Below are 20165 nucleotides of genomic sequence, written 5' to 3'. Positions count from 1 at the left end.
TCAAGGTGCGGCGCGGCCCGGCTCTGGGCGGCGCGGGCGGCTCCCGCCTCAGGCCGCAGGGGGACGCATCCTGTGCCGATCAGGGTCCTGGGGGCTCCTCGTCGGCCCAGAAGCAGGGCCAGCCCTGGAGGAGCCCAGAGGAAGCTGGCACAGCCAGCGCCCCAGGGGTGGGATTCTGTTTCCCTCCTCACCTGGGACCCGACCCTGGCCTGCATCCTTCTCGCCCTCCGTATCACACATCTGTCTGTCTCTCTGTCTGTCTGTCTGTCTGCCCTTCTCTCTGCTTCCCTGTTCTCTCACGGGATCCTTCTTCGGTTCTTTCTGCTCTCTGGCTCTCACTTCTACCTGTTCCTCACTTGGCGCCTCTCAGCCCGCCTCCTGTTCCCCCTTTCTGGGCTGTGCTGAGGCGGCCCCACCTGCAGGCAGGGGAAGGGGACTTCCTCCGGGAATTTGCTGTCACCGCCTGTGGCCCTGCTTGCTTACCCTGCAGGGGCCTCCCCGTGCTCGATTCAGCCAGGGCGAGTAGAGCCCATCCCCAGGTCTCCAGGCCTCGCTCCATCTTTCCTAAACACCCAGGTCAAAGCCACCTCTCCGACGTGGCAACCAGAACATAGAGAATTATTTTGCCTGGGTTGCCTGCTGTCTCTGGATGCCACATTTGAGCCCCGGTCTAACTCGGAAGCATCCTTCTTCCTCTGAGAAGTGCAGCTCCTGGATTGTCTTTAGAAAGACTGTGTTTTGACCTATCCTTCCCTCCCCACTCTCCTCCCAGGCGTGGGCTCTGTTCAAAGGAAAATTCCGGGAAGGCATTGACAAGCCGGATCCTCCTACCTGGAAGACACGCCTGAGGTGTGCTTTGAACAAGAGCAACGACTTTGAGGAGCTGGTGGAGAGGAGCCAGCTGGACATCTCGGACCCATACAAAGTGTACCGCATTGTCCCAGAGGGGGCCAAGAAAGGTGGGGCTTCCCCAACCGGTCGCCGTGCGACGCTCACACAGCCTCCATTTCCTTCTGAGTGTCACTTTCTATTTTTGCAGTTTTAGAGCCCAGCAGGTTCCGTGCCCAAGTTCTGTGATTTTCAAGTTGAAAATATTGTGATTTGGGTGTAGGGTCATTTTGTGGAGTCCAGGCCTCTGTGTGTGTGTGTGTGTGTGTGTGAGCACGTGCTGTGCTTCTATTACAGTGGGGGGGGGCTGGAAGACTCAGTAAAGCTGTTTTGTCTAATAGCTGTTAGTAACTATTTTCTAGAAGGGGAAGCATACTGCATGCCCACAAAGTGTTACTACTTATAGTAATAAAATGCCAACTTTTAAGAATAGGATAGGGTACTTATTACAATTCAGATCTTTGGCCCTCTCTTTCCAAGAGTAGGGTCAGTGTGTGTGGGTCCAGGAATCTGCATTTTAAATAAATCCTGCAGTGTCTGGCTGGCTCCAGCTTTTGGCAAAGCACATTTGCACCCTGTGTTTTATTAATTCCTTACCTATCGTAAACAAGTCAGACCTGCTGACATCATTTTAATGGCGTGGAAAAATAACTACCCAAGAAAGTTGCTAGAAAATGCCTTATTTGTCAATATCATGCTATGCATTCTAAGAATTAAACCCTCAGGTATTTTTCCAAGATTTGATGTGAAATAAGTTCCTTTTTCTCACTCTGTGCCATTTCCCTCTTCCCCAAACACACAGGCGCCAAGCAGCTTGCCCTGGAGGACCCTCAGATGACCATCGGCCATGCCTACTCCATGACGACACCCTACACCCCTCTCCCAGCCCAGGTTCGGAGGGCAGCGCAGGGTCCCCACGGCGGCGTGCACCTCAGCCCTGTGTGAATGTCTGGCTTCCCTGGTGGTGCTGCTGTCCCTGGTGGCAGAATGGGGAGACTGGGTGTGTCCCGCCAGGTTCCCCAGTCCTCTGGGAACCAGACCTCTGAAGGTTTTGGAAGCAGAGCCTTGTCATGTGAAACCACAGGGCAGCTGACTGCTGTAGGCTGTCCTGGTGTGAATACAGCTCTGTTATGTCCACTTTGGTGGGGAAGAGAAGGCAGATTTCCCTGCAGTATTTTTGGGGCCAAATGCAACCATATGATGATGCTCTACACTGGGCAGTGCTTCCCAACAGTGCCCTCATTGTGCTCTCGGACCCTCTGTGGCTCTGTCCACTTGGTCCAATGAATGGTTCACGCAGGTCTTTTTAGATGATAAAATGCTTTGGCTGATGGCCAGAGAAGGGGTTCCCTGAGGATTCTGGGAGGATGTGAAAGCACCTCACTTCCCATGCTGACACTTTTCATCTCGGCTCTTCCCACATTCCTTCAGCAGGTCCATAACTACATGATGCCGCCCCACGACCGAAGCTGGAGGGAATACGTCCCTGAGCAGCCACACCCAGAAATCCCATATCAGTGCCCCATGCCATTTGGTCCCCGCAACCACCACTGGCAAGGCCCAGCTTGTGAAAATGGTAAGGAGCACTCTGGTCATGAGACAGAAGAGTGAACGGCGGGATGTGGGCTCTGGGTGTTCCTGGGGTCCCCTGGGCAGCACCACGGGCTTCCTCCTTGGGGGCGCCTAGAAAGGCCCTGGGTACAGCGAAGAGGAGACAGCTATGTGCTGTGGGGTGCTAAGTCCTCAGAGCCAGTCTGACCTTGTGTGGGTCCTTAGTTAACTACCACAGAGCATTCCAGAAAGCTAAAATTGCTCTTTAAAAAAAAAAACTAGAAGAGTTCATGGAACCTCCCAGAATGGAAGTAACAAGCCCATGTCACCCAGTAAATGGGGCTGGGCTGCCTTCCAGATCTCCTGATCCCAAACCCAGTCTTCCATGTAAGACAAGACTGCAGCATCAAAATGCTTGTCGATACACTATTTAATGTGTTAACAGTTTTCATCCTGTCTGAATAATCTTTTTTGTAATCATAAGCAAAATGGGATGGATGTTGGCAGTCTTCCCTCCTGGATTTTCCCTTAATGCTGACTGAGGGCCACAACTTCAGGAGTCTGTTTCTGGCCATCTGTCCACAAGGGGCAAATGCCAGCTGTGCCCACACCCTCCCGGGTGAGGACACCAGGAGATTATTGAGCCAGCTTCTGTCCCTGGGACAGAGGTGTGCCCGTTATAGCTGTTCTTGGTGTTGAAAGAAATGATAGGAAGGGAGTGGATAAACATCAAGGAAAAAGAAAGAAAGTGTTCCCGCTGGAGGCTGCCTAGTACTGGGTCTCAAAGACTTGCTTACCCTGGATTAGATGTGGTACGCTGCCCATGGGTCCCCTTACATCAAATGAGGCTGCACAGCAGATCTTAGGTAGATAAGTACAAAGAAGACCTTAAGAGCTGTGTTCAGTGAAGCAAACACGGGCCCTGGGGACTTTGGAGTAAGCTGCGTAGGTGGGGTGCTGATTGGATCAGCCTCTGCTATGCTCTGGGAACACCCGCGCCCTCCTAATGGGAACCTTCCCCTTCCCAGTCCTGTTCAGGGCATTCTAGCCTTCTGGTATAGAAGGATTTTATCAATATTCAGTATTTGCATTGAGTGGCATGTTAAGCAAAGAAGCTTATAATTCAGTTTTATGGGCTTTTCAGGGTGATTGGCAACAAAGGTTGATTTTCCAAATCGCAGTGGAGGAAGTAGCTCACCTCACACTAGTTCCTGGGATTCAGGCCTGTGCCCAGAGCGCAGGCTGCAGTAAACAAATTGAACAAATGGCATTGGAGTTCCAGGCAGTGCTTTGAGTTGTGTGAGAATTGCACCACAGGAGGTGCTGAGCCAGTGTTAGCCGGCCCATTTGGGCTCTGGGTGTGTTCTTTCTCTACTCATGTTTAGGGTAACGCATAGCTACAGTGCTGCCTGAGCTCCAGCTCCATTTCATCCTAACCCAGAAGTACCAAGCACAGCAGACATGGACTTTAACACACTGTTGGCTTTTGATCAGGCTTTGTGTCAGAAATCATCCCAACCTGAGCTCAGTACCCTCTTATGAAATTGCTATGTGAACAGGAGCTTATCCCCTTGTCTCTCTTTGAGCCTCAGTTTTCCCGCTTATAAATTATGGAGAGGGTTGTGAGTGGCTCCCTCCTCCTTCAGCCGACTTGGTTTCAGTTTGTCTTTGTCCTAAGAGCACGTGCCCTGCTGTCCGAAGGCAGTTGGGATGGAAGGGGTCCCAGGCTTGGCCCCACCCTCCCAGGCTCCACACTCAGACCCTCTTCCAATACCCTCTGCCTTTTATTTGCAAATGCAGGTTGCCAGGTGACAGGAACCTTTTATGCTTGTGCCCCACCCGAGTCCCAGGCTCCTGGAATCCCCATTGAGCCAAGCATAAGGTCTGCTGAAGCCTTAGCTCTCTCAGGTGAGTGCGGTGCTCCTGCTGGAAGCTCCTTTTGAGAGGCGGCCTTTGGGGAATGGTGGGGGTAGGAATGTAGACACTGGCTTTGCACCCTCCAGGGCCTGGAGTGGGCCGGAAAGGCTTGTGGTCACCACAGGAGCACCCTTAGGAAGCTTAGCCAAAGTAGCTAGCACATTTACGCCCTCCATTGATGCCCACCGAGCCTTTGGAGGATGCGACCCCCAGTCTCCTGCATCCTGGGTACCTGCGGCTGACTGCCTCACCTAGGAAGTCATCCAAATTTCCACACCTTCCAGGGCCAGTCCACCTCACCCTTAGCTTCAGGGCGCTGTTTCTGGCCCAGCTGTGACACTTGCACACCCTGAGGAGTGCACAGTGTGGTCTGTTCTGCACTTCCACGAGACTTGCAGACAACAGGGACTCAGTCGGACTCTCATTCCACTTCTGATAGAATCCCTGCACCGTGGGTGCTGAGCTGAGTGAGCAGGGCACCTCGGGACTTACTAGGCATGTGTTCCCAAGAACGCATATTTTAAATACTATTTTGATTTGTTCTTCAGTGGAATTTGAATTTATAGTAAAAATCTATAGTTTAAGCATTGGAATTCTCACCCTGCTCTGACCTCTTTAAAAACCACTGGCAGAAAATATAAGCTAAATTCTGAAGGTTTTAGGGAGTTGAGAGTTGGGCCTCTCTGTTCACCAGGAGCCGCGGTGTTACCTTCCAGGTCCTTTCTCCCGGGCCGGCTCACCAGTAGCCGAGGATCCCCGGGAAGAGGAGCTGCTTCTGAGCAGCAAGACTTGTATTTGTTTTTAGAAACTCTCAAACCCTTTCTTGAGCATCTAAGACTTGTGTGGGTGCCTAAAGAATAGGAAATAAGTGGCTATTTATATCTACAACCTTGTGATTTCTGACGACACACAATGAAATGAAACCTGCCCTGAGAGTCACCTCTGATGGCCAACGCCCACTCACGCTGGGTGAGCCTGACTGGGGCTCGCAGCAGCAGAAATGGAAGCAACCGTGGTGTGGGTTAAGTCTCAAAACCCGCCTGAGGAATGCGAGGCTTTTGTGGCTTTCTTTTTTTGCTATGCATAATGCAGATTAATTATCAGTCTTGAATGAGTTTTCAGAGCCCGATTCCTAGCCATGTTATATCCCGTCCAGGAGGCTCAGCCGCAGGTGCATTTCAGTAAGGAGCCCTTGGCCAGCGTAGCTTGTCCTTTGGTCTGTGGGTGAGACTTTAAAGAGTTTTACTGAAATCAGTAAAACTTATAAATAAATTCGTTTCAAAAAAAATTTTAGAAGGCCCAGTTTTAGAGCTATTCAAACTCAAACACAAATCTTAGTGAGATATCAGCAGGTTTTTACACAGCTGGAGGCCTATAGAGCACATCACACACACACACACACACACACATGCACTGCTTTTGGTGCTGGGCTGGGAATCCCAGGCCTCACAGATGCTAAGCAAACGCTGCACCACCAGTTACACCCCCAGCCTCAACTCCTTTCCTTACCCCAGAATTAATTTATGATAAAAACAGCACATACTCATTATAGAAAACTACTTTAAAAATCGGAAAGATGAAAGGGGAAAAAAAAGAAAAGCATCACATTCCACCATCCAAAAATCACCACTCATAGTTAAGGGTTTAGCAGTTAGCTGCTGTCTGCCTGTCACCTATCACCTATCATCTGTCATCTATCTGATGGCAAATTGATACTTTAGGGAAGTTTCGGGTGTGTGGACATACAGTACTCGCTTTTCTTCTGAAAAACCACTATGTACTTTTTTGCTAGTAAATTAAACTTAGAGTTCTCCTCCTCCAAAATCAAAACAGATTTGCTTAAAGGTGAGTTTCCATTCAGTGACAAATTACTTCCGATGTCAATAGCGTTACTGTTCTCATCACCACCCCAGAGTGACTCCTTAAATTCTTCAGCAGAGGTGCTCTCTGATTTGATGTAAACAATTTTGTAGAAAATTGATGATATACACACTTTCCTTTGTCTTCAAAAAAATGAAATCATCCCCGACCACATATGCCCTGGTCTGCTGAGTGGAATGTGTCCTTCCACAGCCTCTCAGCGGATGTGCTCAGCCCGGGGCGCTGCGGCAGAGGACAAGAGCACAGCGTCTCCAGGCCGGCAGGCGGCTACTGCCTGGGCGCTTGGGGAGGCCGCGGCCAGTCGACCTCTGGTGCTTTGCTGTGGGGACGTCCCGGGCGGCAGCGCTGACTGCAGAGCTCTGTGTTCGCAGACTGCCGGCTGCACATCTGCTTGTACTACCGGGAGATTCTGGTGAAGGAGCTGACCACGACCAGCCCTGAAGGCTGCCGGATCTCCCACGGACACACCTACGATGCCAGCAACCTGGACCCGGTCCTGTTCCCCTACCCGGAGGACAATGGACAAAGGAAGAACATCGAGAAGCTGCTGAGTCACCTGGAGAGGGGCGTGGTCCTGTGGATGGCCCCAGACGGGCTCTATGCCAAGAGACTGTGCCAGAGCCGGATCTACTGGGACGGGCCCCTGGCTCTGTGCAGCGACCGGCCCAACAAGCTGGAGAGAGACCAGATCTGCAAGCTCTTCGATACGCAGCAGTTTCTGTCAGGTACCAGCTCAGCATCTGGGGGGAGGTGGTGACAGTGGACACAGGGTCCCTCCTACCCCGGCCCTCACCCAGCAGCGGCGTCCCGCCTGGCCTGTATCCACTGTGCTGCTGTCCTCTTCCTCTCTTGTCCCGAGGCCCAGCATCCGGATGAGATAACTCCGTCTTAGTGCTCAGCTCTCTGGTTTTCAGTGGCTGCCCTGTGACATAGTCTGTTTTATTGCCAAAGGTCTCCTCAAGCTTATCTACTGAGACCAGCTCTTTTTGGGTTCCTGGAAAACTCATGGAGGTTTTAGTTACATTGCTAACCTTCTCAGCCATGCATCGCATCACCCCATGCAAGTGGGATGAGAAGAGCAGAGCCCCGAACCCATGTAGCAAAGGCAGATGAGGGGGAGGCTTCGCCTCGCCTCTACCTTGCGATTGCTTTGCATTATGTTTTCCAGAAGCAGTGTACTGTGTTGCTCTAGTTTTGATTTCAAGATAGTTTGGTTAGCCCTGGGCTGGTGTTCCTGAAGCCACCAACTGCTACGGGAGGCTTCAATAGTGTCACTGAGCTGCTAGAGGGAGAGAACGCTGCTGCCCCCGCTGCTCTGTCCCTCCTCGTTCTGTCCTGGTTCTCCCACAGCTGCCTTCTGAGCATCTTGTCTCCTGTTCACGCCCCTCCCTCTCAGGCACATAGGGATGGCGTGGGGTTTTGCCGCTCACACATGTCATGGAGAGGGTGAACTGAGCTTGCCACTTTCTATGTGGAGCACACTGCAGACGATGCTGAACAGTCCCCAAGCATAAAGTACACCATCCCCTTTAAGAGTTGAACTCATAGAAGCAGCAAGTTCAACTCTAATTACTAACTGTGGCCTTGGCCACGTGTAGTAGGTGCATGGAATTCATTCCTCCTAACTCAAAGCCTGTACCCTTTGACTTCCATCTCCCCAGCCTCCTTGCCCTACCCCCCATGACCACCAGTCTGCTCTCTGCTTATGTGAATTCAGCCCTTTGGATTCAGATACTGAGGGTGAAGGCTCTCTATTAAGATACCCCAGATAAATGAGGTCATTTGGGATTCATCTTTTGGTTCCTGGCATCTTTCACTGAAAATAATGTCATCCAGGATGATCTGTGTTGCTGCGAAGGACGTGATTTCCTTCTTTATGGCCAAGTAATGTTCTGTTGTGTGTTTAGCACATCTTCTTTATCCTTCATTAGTTGGTGGATATTTAGGTTAATTTGCTATCTTGATGACTGAACAGTGCAGACACACTGATTTCATTTCTGTTGCGTACATACCCAGAAGTGGGACTGCTGGATCACGAGCGTGCTTCATGATGTAACTCATTCAAAGTGAAAATAGGAAGCACTTATCGCTGGCACTGCCAGCATTTGATTGGCATTTTGCCTTAAGCAGCCCAAGTTTGCATAGGTTCATCCAAATTCTCCTTTGGTGCCCAAAACAAATATTCCCCAGATAAAACCCTTTCCACAGAGGTGGGATGCAGGAAGAGGTTGCCCAAGATGACTGTGGTGAAGAGGACACATGGGGCAGAGGCCCATCAGTGGAGTCAACAGAACTGTCCCGAGTCACTGCTAGGCTCTGAGTCCAGCTGGGGTCTGGAGTGGTACTGGCAGCAAGGAGCAGAGAGGAGTGGAGAGCCCTGAGGGAGGCCCTGCTGCCCCTCCTCTGCCTACCTCAGGCTCTGAGAGTGCTTTCGAGTTCTAGGAGAGGGTCCTCTCCAGGCTGGTGTTTTGCCAGAGGTCTCAGATCTCCATTTCTGTGGATTCGGAGCACAGATTAAGGCATCCCAGTGAACCCGCACTGGCTTCTCCACGTTTTTCTTGCCACGCACACTCCAGGGAGGCAGGAGTCCCCGCTGTGACAGACAGATCTGCAGGGTGCACTCAGGTAGGGACGGATGCAGCCCAGAAGCAGGTGCAGGGGGACCTGGGCACCAGGGCACGTGATCTCACTGGCCTCGCACTGCAGCTTCATCTGTGAGCAAGGGCTCTTCTCCCGTGATCTTTCGCTTTAACTGTAGCTGGGGCCTGTGCTCTGCATGCACCACAACTTCTAAGGTTACAGAGGCTCGAGGCAGGTGCTGCCAACTTCAGAGCTGCAGCTGTGCACAGGGAAGGGTCGGTCCTACCAAATGTCTTCATGTTAGCAAGTGTACAAGGCATGGCTTTTCCAGAGCCTGTGCCTGCTTGCCACTGCCAGGAGCATGTGCGGTCCCCGCGGGCCCCAGCACTGGGAGTGTGGTACACATGTCCTGACTGCATAGGTGAGGTTTGATTTGAATTCAGGAAGGAAAAAAAAAAATGCAGGAAGTCAAGTAGTCCTGTGAGTTAGCTAGAAACTCTTCAGATGCACAGGGCAGTGGAAATCTTTGCTGTCTTACCCATTCAGGATTTTCACCCTGCTGGGGACGGCCCCAGAAGCGTATCTACTGAGGATGTGGTGGCACAGCTGCTCTGGGGGAGCGCAGAAGCTCCTTTAGATGCGCACCTTCTGCAGACAGGACTCTGGGCTTGAGCTCAGTTCTCAGAACCCCTGGAGTCCGACTGAGAGGACAGGAGTCAACTCCAGGGACTGCTCTTGTGTCTTTATTACTTGTTTTCTCAAGTTACCTCTCCAGCCCTAGACATGAGTCTTTCCAGCAGTGTTCCCCTCTGCTCTGTGCCTTTCAAGCAGGAGCAGTGGCCTGGGGTAGAGGACCATGGGGCTTCCTCAATCCACAACCAAGTCCTTGTTCTGTTGGCAAGAAAATCTGCTCAGAGTCCCGCCCTCTGCGTCTTAGACCTAGAGCCAAGTGGGATGCGGCTGCTGATGGCCAGCCCCCAAGCTGCCGAGGTGTCCCTGAGCCATCTGTGTCCTTGGTAACACAGACACTATTGTGTGGCCTTTGTGGCTGGGGCATGAAGTTTTAAAATGATCCTGAGATGTGGGAACATTCTGATTTTCTTAATGAAAAACCTTCTTTGCATACGTTATTGTTTTGCCTCCAAGCAACCCCATTGCTTTTCTTTTCCTCCCTGCTTCACACCTTTCTGTGAACTTCTGCCTGCCTCAAGTGTCCCTGAGTTTGGGCCATGTTCCCCCGGTATGTGTGTGATTCGGTATCTGAAGGCCCTACTCTGGGAGAGAAAGAGTCGTCCCCTCCTCTCCCCGTGAGGGATCACAGTGCTCTTGCCTCTGAGCCAGCCTGAGTGGCTGGCTTTCTGACACGGTGGCCTTGTCTGTTTCTCAGAGCTGCAGGCCTTCGCTCACCATGGCCGGCCCCTGCCTCGCTTCCAGGTGACTCTGTGCTTCGGGGAGGAGTTTCCAGACCCTCAGAGGCAGAGGAAGCTCATCACGGCCCATGTGAGTATTCTGCTGCTGCATCACTGCCATACACGCCATCTTCCTGCTGTTTGTCAAACTTCCCTGAGAGAAGTCTCAGGTGAAATGTGAATGTCAAGTGACCTGGGAAAACAGACGTAACCCTGAGCTAGCACGGGAGCAAGCACGTGTGTGGCAGCACAGCCCAGGGACCTGCGTGCTGCTTCCAGCCCTGAGCTCACCCGGCACAGAGCCAGAGTGGTAACTCCAGCCAAGGGCTCCGCGCAGCTGTCCTTCTGATGTTTCAATGCTGAATCCCATTTACAGAGATGCAGAAAGACTGACACTAAAAGTTGCCCTTTGGAGTTCTTTGTGTCTCACGGCATTTAAATACTGCCTAGCTGGCACCTCTTCCCTGGAGAGAGAATCTCTTTCCACTTGGGATGTTAATGGTGCGCTTGTGTGTATTAGAGGTCATCTCCAGATATTGCCTAGACTTTCTTCTATTTCAGGATTTCTGGGAATTATTTAATAATTATCTGGGGGCGGCTACATCTTTCAAGGAATCCAGGTAGACCAGTCACTTCCCCTGGGCTCTTGTACTGTATAAGATTCATGCAGTTGTGCTGCATCTTTTTCATAAAGGAGAAAACAGGTTTATATAGACATCACTTAGCATTTATTTGTCATTTAAAAAAACAATTTTGATTTTGAAAATTTTGCATTACTACAAACACAGAGAATGAGCAGTCCCAGGTAAAAAGTTATACCCCATGATATCAAAATTCAGATGAGATTTTAGCTCTAGTGATATTTCTTATTGAAAATTGGAGTATGAAGGTGGCTTGGAGGTAGAACACTGGCCTGGCACGCATAAAACCTTGAGTCTTATCTTCAGTATTCTAAAAGTAAGAAAATTGAAATAAGATACTCTTTAAACTTGGACATACAGTTTACTCTTCCTAATTGTAGAAACAAAAACCAGTCAACCAGCCAACAAAAATATAATCCTAGATTTCAGCATTCTGTCCTAACTTCTCTTTAGTGACTGATACAACTGCGGATGTCTGGTCATGGGCAGAGAAGGCCATGCCCAAATAAACCCAGCCCTACCAAGCAGCATCTGGGAAGGGCGGTCACCTCCTACATGGATCCAAGGGTGAGGGTTCTGAATCAGTGCCTCTCACGGGGCAGGCAAGGAGGACTCACAGGCCAGGTGCCCCTAAGAATCGAAGTGAGGGGTCCATAAAAGAAGAAGGTACAGGTGCACACTTAGGAGTTCTGTTTTTTATTATGGATTTAATTCATCTCAGGGGCTTACAGAGGAGTTATGCAAGACATCTGTACCAAATAGCGCGAAGGCTCAATTTAACACCATTCATTGAAAGAGTTCAGCTGGTCTTTGGTGCTGTGATTCAGGAAAAGCTGAATGTAGACTTTTGGTAGTCCAAACTGATAACCAAACTAGATATGTTTGGGGCCAGTGAACTTCTCTTTTCCTCATAGCAGTTTTGTTGTCCTTGAATTCTATTCCTTTTCTTTTCCCATTTGGTTTAGAATTCTGTAGTCTGCCCGGGTGTCTTCAGTCATTGGGGTGCACTGTCACTCTATCATACTGCACTTGTGGAAAAATAAACTCATTAATTTAAATTACCCTGAAATTTGCCTGACCTTTTGATTTGATTGTTTAATCTGATAATGTTCATCCAGTCTTAGTGAAATGTAAATTTCAAGTGGTTGATGTAGAAGATCATCTTTATGTTTAGCCTCAACTGAAATCCAGAACTAAGTAGATTCTGTCCATAGGTTGCTCTGTATTCAGGACTAACAAAAAAGTGGCTCTTCGGGGGCTCTAAATAGGAAATGTCTTGGTGCACTATCGAATATAATTTTGAACTTTATTTAGAACTTAACCCCTAGAATTTGAGTTATTTCATGATGAGCTAATTACACAATGTTAAAAAGAAGACCTCAGTAACACTTCTGCTGTCCTGTTAAAGGTGGAGCCCCTGCTAGCCAGGCAGCTGTATTATTTTGCTCAACAAAACAGTGGACATTTCCTGCGGGGCTATGATTTACCTGAGCACATCAGCAGTCCCGAGGACTACCACAGATCCATCCGACACTCCTCCATCCCAGAGTGAAAACCGTCAAGACAAAAGACATTTTTAATTGTAAGTATTTCACTTTGACAAAGACGGTCAGTGGACTGCCCTCTCTCTTAGCTCCAGAGCTCACAGCAAGGATGGGTGTAGAAAATCAGCTGCCGTTGATGGAAAGATGAGCTTATTACAGAAGGAACTGTAGTCTTCAGGTCTGACAAGCAGACCATTCCACTGCTCCACAGACCACCTTTCATACCATGAAACTCACCAAGCCACATTTTTTTCATTCACTTAAATAGAAGCCAGAATATGGTTCTCTTTTAAAGACTGAGAAAACTTGTGTTTTGGCAAAAACTGAAGTATTGTATCATTTCTCAGGGAAACAAAATCTAAATTGCAGACCACACTGCACATCCAAAAGAACTATATTCGTGTTTTAGGAGCTGTAGTTCATGTGGAAATACTGCTGAGGGATAGAAGTTGAATCACCTGCCCCAGATCTCTGTGGAGTCAACCCCTGCACCCCGTTTCCTCTCCTTGGCCTGCCCTGGAAGCCAGTTGGTGAACACTGTTGTCATTTTCTTCAGCCAAAAAACCTTAGGCCCACTTTCAGATAGGAATAATTTGTTTGGTTCTTGTTTCTCATTCTGTAGAAATTATTACTAAGACTTTTTTCTTAAAGAAGAAGAAGGAAAAAAAATCAACAATCCCAGTACTAAAGACCCATTTTTAAAGCATGGTGACATTTCCCCTCCTCTGTTTGTTGTGTTGGGGTATTGGTAGTATCCATGGCAACACTAGGAGGCAGAGCTGGGGCTCAAGTTGGTGAGCCCATTGGAAGACCCAGGCAGGCTTCTGCGCGTTGTGTAACTGCACACTCAGGGGCTGTTTCTGCTTATTTTGTATATTAGATGCTTCCTCGTGCCAGTAATAGTTTGGCAGGGCCTTAAAACTACTGGACTTTTGCCAAATCTATTTTTTAATGAAATCCCAGAGATCCCCACTTGCCTGGACTCACCCGACCGCTACCCTTCCGTGTCGTAGGCAAATAGGTGTCCTGTACTGCATTATTTTTCTCCTACTACAAAATGACTGACATTACTTCCAGGCTCAGCAAAAGAGTTGATAGTTCCCAAACATGTGGCTTTCTTATACTAAGCTTTATTCTTTGATTTATTCAGCAGGCACTTAGTAAATGCCATTGTACACCTCACATTACCCAAGTTACAGCCTTTATCAAGTATAGTAAGCAGTGAAGCCCTGGAATGTCATTTTTATTTTTAAAAAAGGATCTTTAAATACTAAAATACTGCATATTGACTGTAAAAAATGTAAGCAATCTGGAAGAGAAAGAAATAAGAGGCAGCTATTTTTCTCCAACACAAATCCTCTGCCTCGAAGTGCCCACAGAGGGTTTAGCTTTGCCTGCCAGCACGCACTTACCTCACCCTTCTAGAGGCCTGCGGAGCCCTGCCACACTGCACCAGGGGTGACGCGGCTCATCCACCATGCAGCATGGGCACCTCTGGGAAGCCAACGTGTCCCATGAATACTGTAATTTATACATCTTATAGATGCAGAGTATTTGGGGGTATATTATCCTATGGGAAGGTGAAGGTAAAATTAGGAGCTGCTGTTTCCCAGGCCCCCATCCATCGTCTGGCTCACTTGAGAGTATTTAATCAAGTGCCAGCATTTCACCAAAGCTCTCCTCCAGGACCTGTCCCTCCAGACCCTCTAAGTCTTCATTATCCAAATGATGCCTGATTTTTAATGCTGTGTGATTTTTTATAAAATATTTGCTGCTTTTACAGTTAATCCACATTTTTTCTGAAAAATTCTTGTTGGTTTGGGCTATGGTCTCTGACCGCATCTTCATACCCACATATGTGGACTGTTTTAATCCTGAGGGATGTATAGGAGGTGAACAATGAAGGGTCAGGTGAAGAATCCTGACAGTGGTCTTAGGAGTTAGAAAAGGAGTCATTTCCTCATTCGTCATCTCATATGATGTGCACACTAGCATTTAGTTTGTATTAAATGGAAGATGCTGTCGAGGGTTTGAGTATTGTTATTCTCAAAAGCTCTGGGTCACAGGGGAGGAATTGTACAAGCCTCACAGAAGCATGGTCTTGGATTTTTGTTGCTCTTGGGATTTCATATGTCTAGTGAAACTCTGGGCAGTAACTGATGTCTTCTGGACCACTGGAGAGATCAGGTGACCGACTTGTTTAGAGCTGAATCCTTGAAACTCCCCATCCTAAACAGAACAGAATGGACACCTATATGGAATCCAGCTGGTCAGTGGGTTTGAGCTAGAGAGAGGTTCTGTATTGTGAGAAGGAATGTAAGCTGCAAAGGACTAGCAACACTGGTGATGTGGTCATCACCCAGGCACAGGAGGGCCATGTCCATAAGACTGAGCTCAAGGCCATAGGTGAACCTCATCTATTCCTTGGTGTCTGTTGCTGACCAGTGTGATGTGGGAATGCAGCAAAGGTCAATTATCCTGGTGTTTATTTTCACTGCTTTGGGGAACATGCCCATAAATCATAGTTGAAGTGGAAGAGAGGGGAGATGTGGAGGAGAAAACAAGAGAAAGACCAACAGGTCACTCCTCCAGTGGGCACTCCTTTTTTGCTTCAGATTCTTTGCAGTAAAAAAACCTTACAGGTCATGGGGTCCATTTCTCCCTCCTCCTCTGCCCTGTGCCCCTGTGCTGAGAGAACTGCTGGTGGGTAGAACCCTGGCTGGCCCAGTGTTTTGAGGGTCCTGCCACGTTGTTGAGACCTGGCAGAACATTCTGGAAAGTCTCCACACATCATGGATTATGATGTAAATTTCAATTTCAAAACATACTGATGTGATCATGTAATGTTTTTAGTTAGTTGATAAATAAAGGCTTTTTTTAAAAAAATTGTTACAATGTATATGAATTACTGAACACTCCTCTTGAAAGCTTTTTACTTACTTCCTTCTTCTGCTCGACTGTCTCAGTGAGGCTGCTTTGGCAGTCTACTTCCTTCCTGGTTGTTGGAAATCAGATCTCAAAGTGCTCAGTTTGTTAAACAAAAAAAGAAAAGAAAACTGCAAATGTGCTAGCTCTGGACAATTCTCAGGAAGAACACATCTTGCAGATGTCAATACATCTGGGAAGAGTTATTCATCATCTTCATTCCCTTGGAACCTGACTGCTTTTTTCTATTTGTGTTCTAAAAGTTCTAGTAGATCCCAGGACATTGTTTGTAATACCTCCTTTTATATTCAAAGCTTCTCTGATTTTGTTGTTGAAGGGTGATAGGGCTGTAGGCTAACCAGCATTGTGATCTATAACTGTGAATAGAGATTGCACACAAGATACAATCCCCAGGGTCCTTAAGTCTCCTGCTGGTCTCAGCTCTAAATTCTTCTCTGAGCAGCCACTTGAGAACTCCCTTTCCCACCTGTGTTGCTCTGTTACTTAAAGGGCGTGGTCCTCCCCAGACCCATCTACTTCCAGTCTAACGGAGACTGTCAGGGTGCCAGGCTGCAGCTGGCTGTCTAAATCCTTCAGCTGAGGGCTTCAGGGAGCTGTCAGAAAAGCTGGAGGTTGGGTCTGGCACCCCCAACTTACTAGAATGATTGTTAATTGGCTAAGTGATAATCAAGTGGAATCATGGAAAAGTACAATTACCACACTGCTTCTCAGGGCTTTTCCACTCCACACATGGATAGCTCAAGTCAGTATACATAAGCAAGATTGTTTTTTCAAATACTCTATCAACTGCTTGTATCTAAATGAGTGTTTCAAAGACATTTTGAGTCACTGGACTTGCCACTAAATCATTGTACACCTCCTTCAGATTCAGGAAGTTGAACCTTTCTTTACGGCGCAAGTGTGACTGTTTTGGATTCATTTTCCTAGAGCAGTAATTAACAAGATAGTTAAGCACATTAGTGTCCAGCAATACTCATCTGTGCAGGAAAAATACTGAATGGCACATCATCTCTTTAGAAAGACCTGTAGAGTCGGTTGTGGTATCTCAATTTTTCTAGGGTAGACTGTGCCTAAATTAACCCAGACAGACAAATATCTTCTGAATCAATGTCCACTTAGGAATTGTAAGTTGTTTGAGAACATCCTGGGTTCTTCAGTGGTCCTTACTCTCACCAGCCTGACCATGTGTAGGCAAGTGGTTCTACTTGGAATGTTCTCAAAGACACCCTGCTCCCCTCCCCTGGGCATCTTCCTCTGCAGACCACCAGCTCATCTGGCCGTCTGCTCCTCAGGAGGTCCCAGCCAGGAGTCCTCTCTTCCTGGAAGTGTTTTCTCTCTTCTCTTGTTACCTTCTGCTCAGTTCTATGAGGGATGACAGTGCTGAGGCACTGAAAGCCAATTTTCCCACTGTATTTCCTCCCCACCTGAGCCTTTGGGACCCAAGTATAAAACCAGCTGGGAATTTGAGAAAGGTAAGCTCTTTCGGACCTCCTGGCCTCCTAACCCAGGCCAGAGAAAGATGCTCAGAAGTGGGAAGAGAAGTGTTCCCCAGAAGACATGAATACTCAGACTTCAGCAGCTCCTTAAAAGGAGAATTATCTTCTGGATCCTGGAAGAGGCTTGAGGGACAGTGAAGCTGAGAACAACTTATTGGAAGGGATGTTGAGAACTCCCAAGTTATGCAGGGGCAGGGCATGGGACTGAAGGGTGACTCCATGGCTGCTGTGTGCACTGATGACTGGGAGAAGCAGTGATGGATGCCCCAGGATGGATCTGAACAGACACAGGAGAGTGGGCCACACTCCCCACAGACCAGTACACATACACACACACATGTACACACAGACACACACATGCATACATACACATACCCCAGCACTATGGGAACTAAGCCAAGCTTAGTCCCAACTCAAGGGAAGGGGAGATGTCCGAAGTAAACTCAGTTTGAGTTTCTACCACCCTAGAAGAATAAGAGTTTAGAATAAAAATTAAAGACAATATGAATTATTTTTTGAAAACTTGAGCTATCTGTCAACTTTCTGTTGCTGTAACCAAATACCTGAGACAAATCTCATGGTTTCAGAGGTTTCCATGGCTGATTGACTGGCATATTGCTTTGGGCCACTGGCCAGGGAGCACATCAGGACCAGAGGTATGATGGAGGAAGCTGGGCAGAGGAAGAGTGGGCCGGGATTCCGCAATCCCTTCAGGCCACACTCCCCACAACCTCACTTCCTCCCATTAAGCCCCACCTCTTAAAGCTACCAACACCTCCCAATAGTACCAAAACCTAGGGACCAAGCCTTTAAACATATGGACCTTTGGGGACACAAATCACAGCAGGTATGGACTTAGATGTGTACCTACTGTGTCTGTAACTCTGGTTGTAACTGCTTGTCTATTAATTTTTCCTCCCTACTATGAACTGGATTTGCCATTATACACCTAGAACAATGACACTTTCTGGCCCAGAAAAGACACCCAGTGAGTAGATGAGAATGATGGAATAGATCTTTTATGTCTAGTAGTCTCTGTCAGGGTTCTGGCTAAGTGATGGTCCATCTCTAGGATGAAATGTAAACTATTTTAAAATTTTATATTACACAAACATTTTATGGCACAGGAAAATAGTTGTTAATTTGTTACATGAAAAGGATTTTAGAACAATGTGATATATGTTTTATGAAATGATATGGAATTTGTACCTAAAGTAGTTTAAAAAGACTAGTCAACAGTATAAGTTTTGTTCCTGGGTGATGAGGTTATATGGAGATTTTTAATTTTCTTGTATTTTCTTTTACTTTTGTAAGTTTTGAAATTTCTCCCATGACCACAGATTTTGTTACTAGAAGTGGGGAAGAAGGATGAATGCAATCTTACTAAGTTGGTATGTCCCTGTTAATACTTTTTGGTGGTTTTTCTGTTTCTCAGGCTGCTCTGCGGGTCCCCACGGGTCTGGGTTCCCCTCCCTTGCAACAGCTTGTGCCGGGCCAGAGGGTCTAGGCCTCACGGGCCCTGGTCTTCCCTGCCTGGTGTCCAGGTCTACTTCTTTGCTGTATCTTTCCCCCAGGGTATCCTTGCCCTGTTGCTGTCTTTTCCCCAGGATAGTCTGCCCTCTGAGCTCTTACACTGCACCTGAACTTTCCCTGGTTTTCTAGCTGGGGCCACACTCATGTGGGACCATTCATGGCCCCTGCCCTTCCTATGTGCCCCACGTGGGCATCTCCCTCCTGCCTCACCCCTCATCCCTTTAGCCCTGGCCCACTCTGCTGCAGCCTTACTATTTCCCTATGCTAACATCAGCACTTGGAGTTTCTTGGAGTTGGGAAGGACAAGAACATGGATTCTTTTCTGTGGAAAATATACATAATATAAAATTTTCCATATTAACCACTTTTAAATGCACATTTCAGGGCATAAAGTAGAGTCCAGAACTTTTTCTTCTTCCCAGACTCGAACTCCACACTCATTAAACATCAGCTCTTTGTGTCCCTCACTCAGGCCCCGACATCTCTCTCTATTTTTGTTCAAATCCATTTGTCTACTCCAGATAATTAACATGAGTGGAATTGTGTACTATATTGTCCTTTTGTCAGTGGTTTATTTCCCGTAGCATAAGTCTTCAAGGTTCATCTGTGTTGTGCATGTCAGGGTTTCCTTCCTTTTTCAGACTGAACAGTATTTGATGGTATGAAAGACCACACTTGGTTTATCCACTCTTCCCATGATGATCTGAGTTGCTTCCATGGTTTAGTTTTTGTGACTGAAGCTGCCATATATACAGGGAGACAATGGGCCATTGAGACTCAGTTTATTTAATCACATATCTCGAAGTGGGAATTGCAGGATTGTATAACTCTACACTTCACTTTTTAAGCATTCACCATACCATCTTCCATGGTGAGTGCACCATTGTGCCTTCCCAGAAGTACAGAGGACTCCAGTTTCTCCACATCCTTAGCAATTTATGACTTTCTGAAGACCACTGACTTTTAAAAAGATATAGTAGTACCTCGATTCACAAACTCAATTCTCTCCACGATTCTAGTCACAAATGGAATTAGATGAGAACTGAATCAAATTTCCTCATAAGGTCAACATTGAACCTCACCACTGAATTTGATTGGGTTCTTGTCCAACTTGGTTTGTGACCAGAACTGCTGAAAAAATCAAGTTGGTGGACCAAGGAACCACTGTGCATCACTCAGAGTCATTGATACCCCACCCTTTCCCTGTCCCACGGCCTGTGCAGCAAGGGAGCAAGTAGTGAGACAGATGCTGCAGGAAGGGAATCTCTAGGGAGGAAGTGTCTCCATTTTCCATTTCAAAGTGAAGAAACTGAGGCACAGAAACAAAGTTATCAGCCTAACATCCAGCAACTACTAAGAGGGAAAGCCGAAACTCTAAACCAGGTCCTTCTGGTTTCACAGCTTCAGTGCTTATTTCTGATGTCACCCTGCCTTCCCCTCTGCTACTGCTAGATCGGACTGAGACGGGACAGTGCACTCCAGTCCACCACTGGCATAAAGCCTGGGCTTCCTAAGACACCTTGCTGCTCTGAAAAGAGGTGAACTCAGCGTCACCCCTGAGGGCATCGGTCCTCCACATGGGACACAGCCTGCAGGCAGAGAGCAGGATAGCTCCCCAGAGAGACCGGGAGAGGCAAACTCCAGATCTGGGGTCTGCTGAGGTCTGGTCAGCTCTCAGTGAGGTTCACTCAGAGTGAGCATGTGTTGGGTGCTGAGTGCTTCAATGTTGGACAGCTGATCTCATAACCAGAGTCAGGAACCTCAGAGTGGGCCATCAAT

The 20165-nt window shown here is 47.8% G+C and overlaps 1 protein-coding gene across 1 annotated transcript in view; it reads left to right on the top strand.

Moving 5' to 3' along the window:
- Positions 1 to 15233, top strand: part of Irf4 (interferon regulatory factor 4) — a 32490-nt gene extending 17257 nt beyond the window's left edge. The window contains exons 6-13 of the mRNA XM_033761795.1: positions 6 to 167; positions 761 to 959; positions 1691 to 1779; positions 2320 to 2464; positions 4240 to 4347; positions 6609 to 6962; positions 10205 to 10317; positions 12276 to 15233. Coding sequence (XP_033617686.1) covers positions 6 to 167; positions 761 to 959; positions 1691 to 1779; positions 2320 to 2464; positions 4240 to 4347; positions 6609 to 6962; positions 10205 to 10317; positions 12276 to 12419 — 1314 coding nt within the window. The 3' untranslated portion in view covers positions 12420 to 15233. The remainder of the gene's footprint in view (positions 1 to 5; positions 168 to 760; positions 960 to 1690; positions 1780 to 2319; positions 2465 to 4239; positions 4348 to 6608; positions 6963 to 10204; positions 10318 to 12275) is intronic.
- The last annotated feature ends 4932 nt before the right edge of the window (positions 15234 to 20165 follow it).

Source organism: Fukomys damarensis, unplaced genomic scaffold (genome assembly GCF_012274545.1).
Source record: "Fukomys damarensis isolate Sample0158 unplaced genomic scaffold, DMR_v1.0_HiC HiC_scaffold_10, whole genome shotgun sequence".
NCBI classification, from domain to species: Eukaryota; Metazoa; Chordata; class Mammalia; order Rodentia; family Bathyergidae; genus Fukomys; species Fukomys damarensis.
This window is presented reverse-complemented; position numbering and strand designations above follow the sequence as displayed.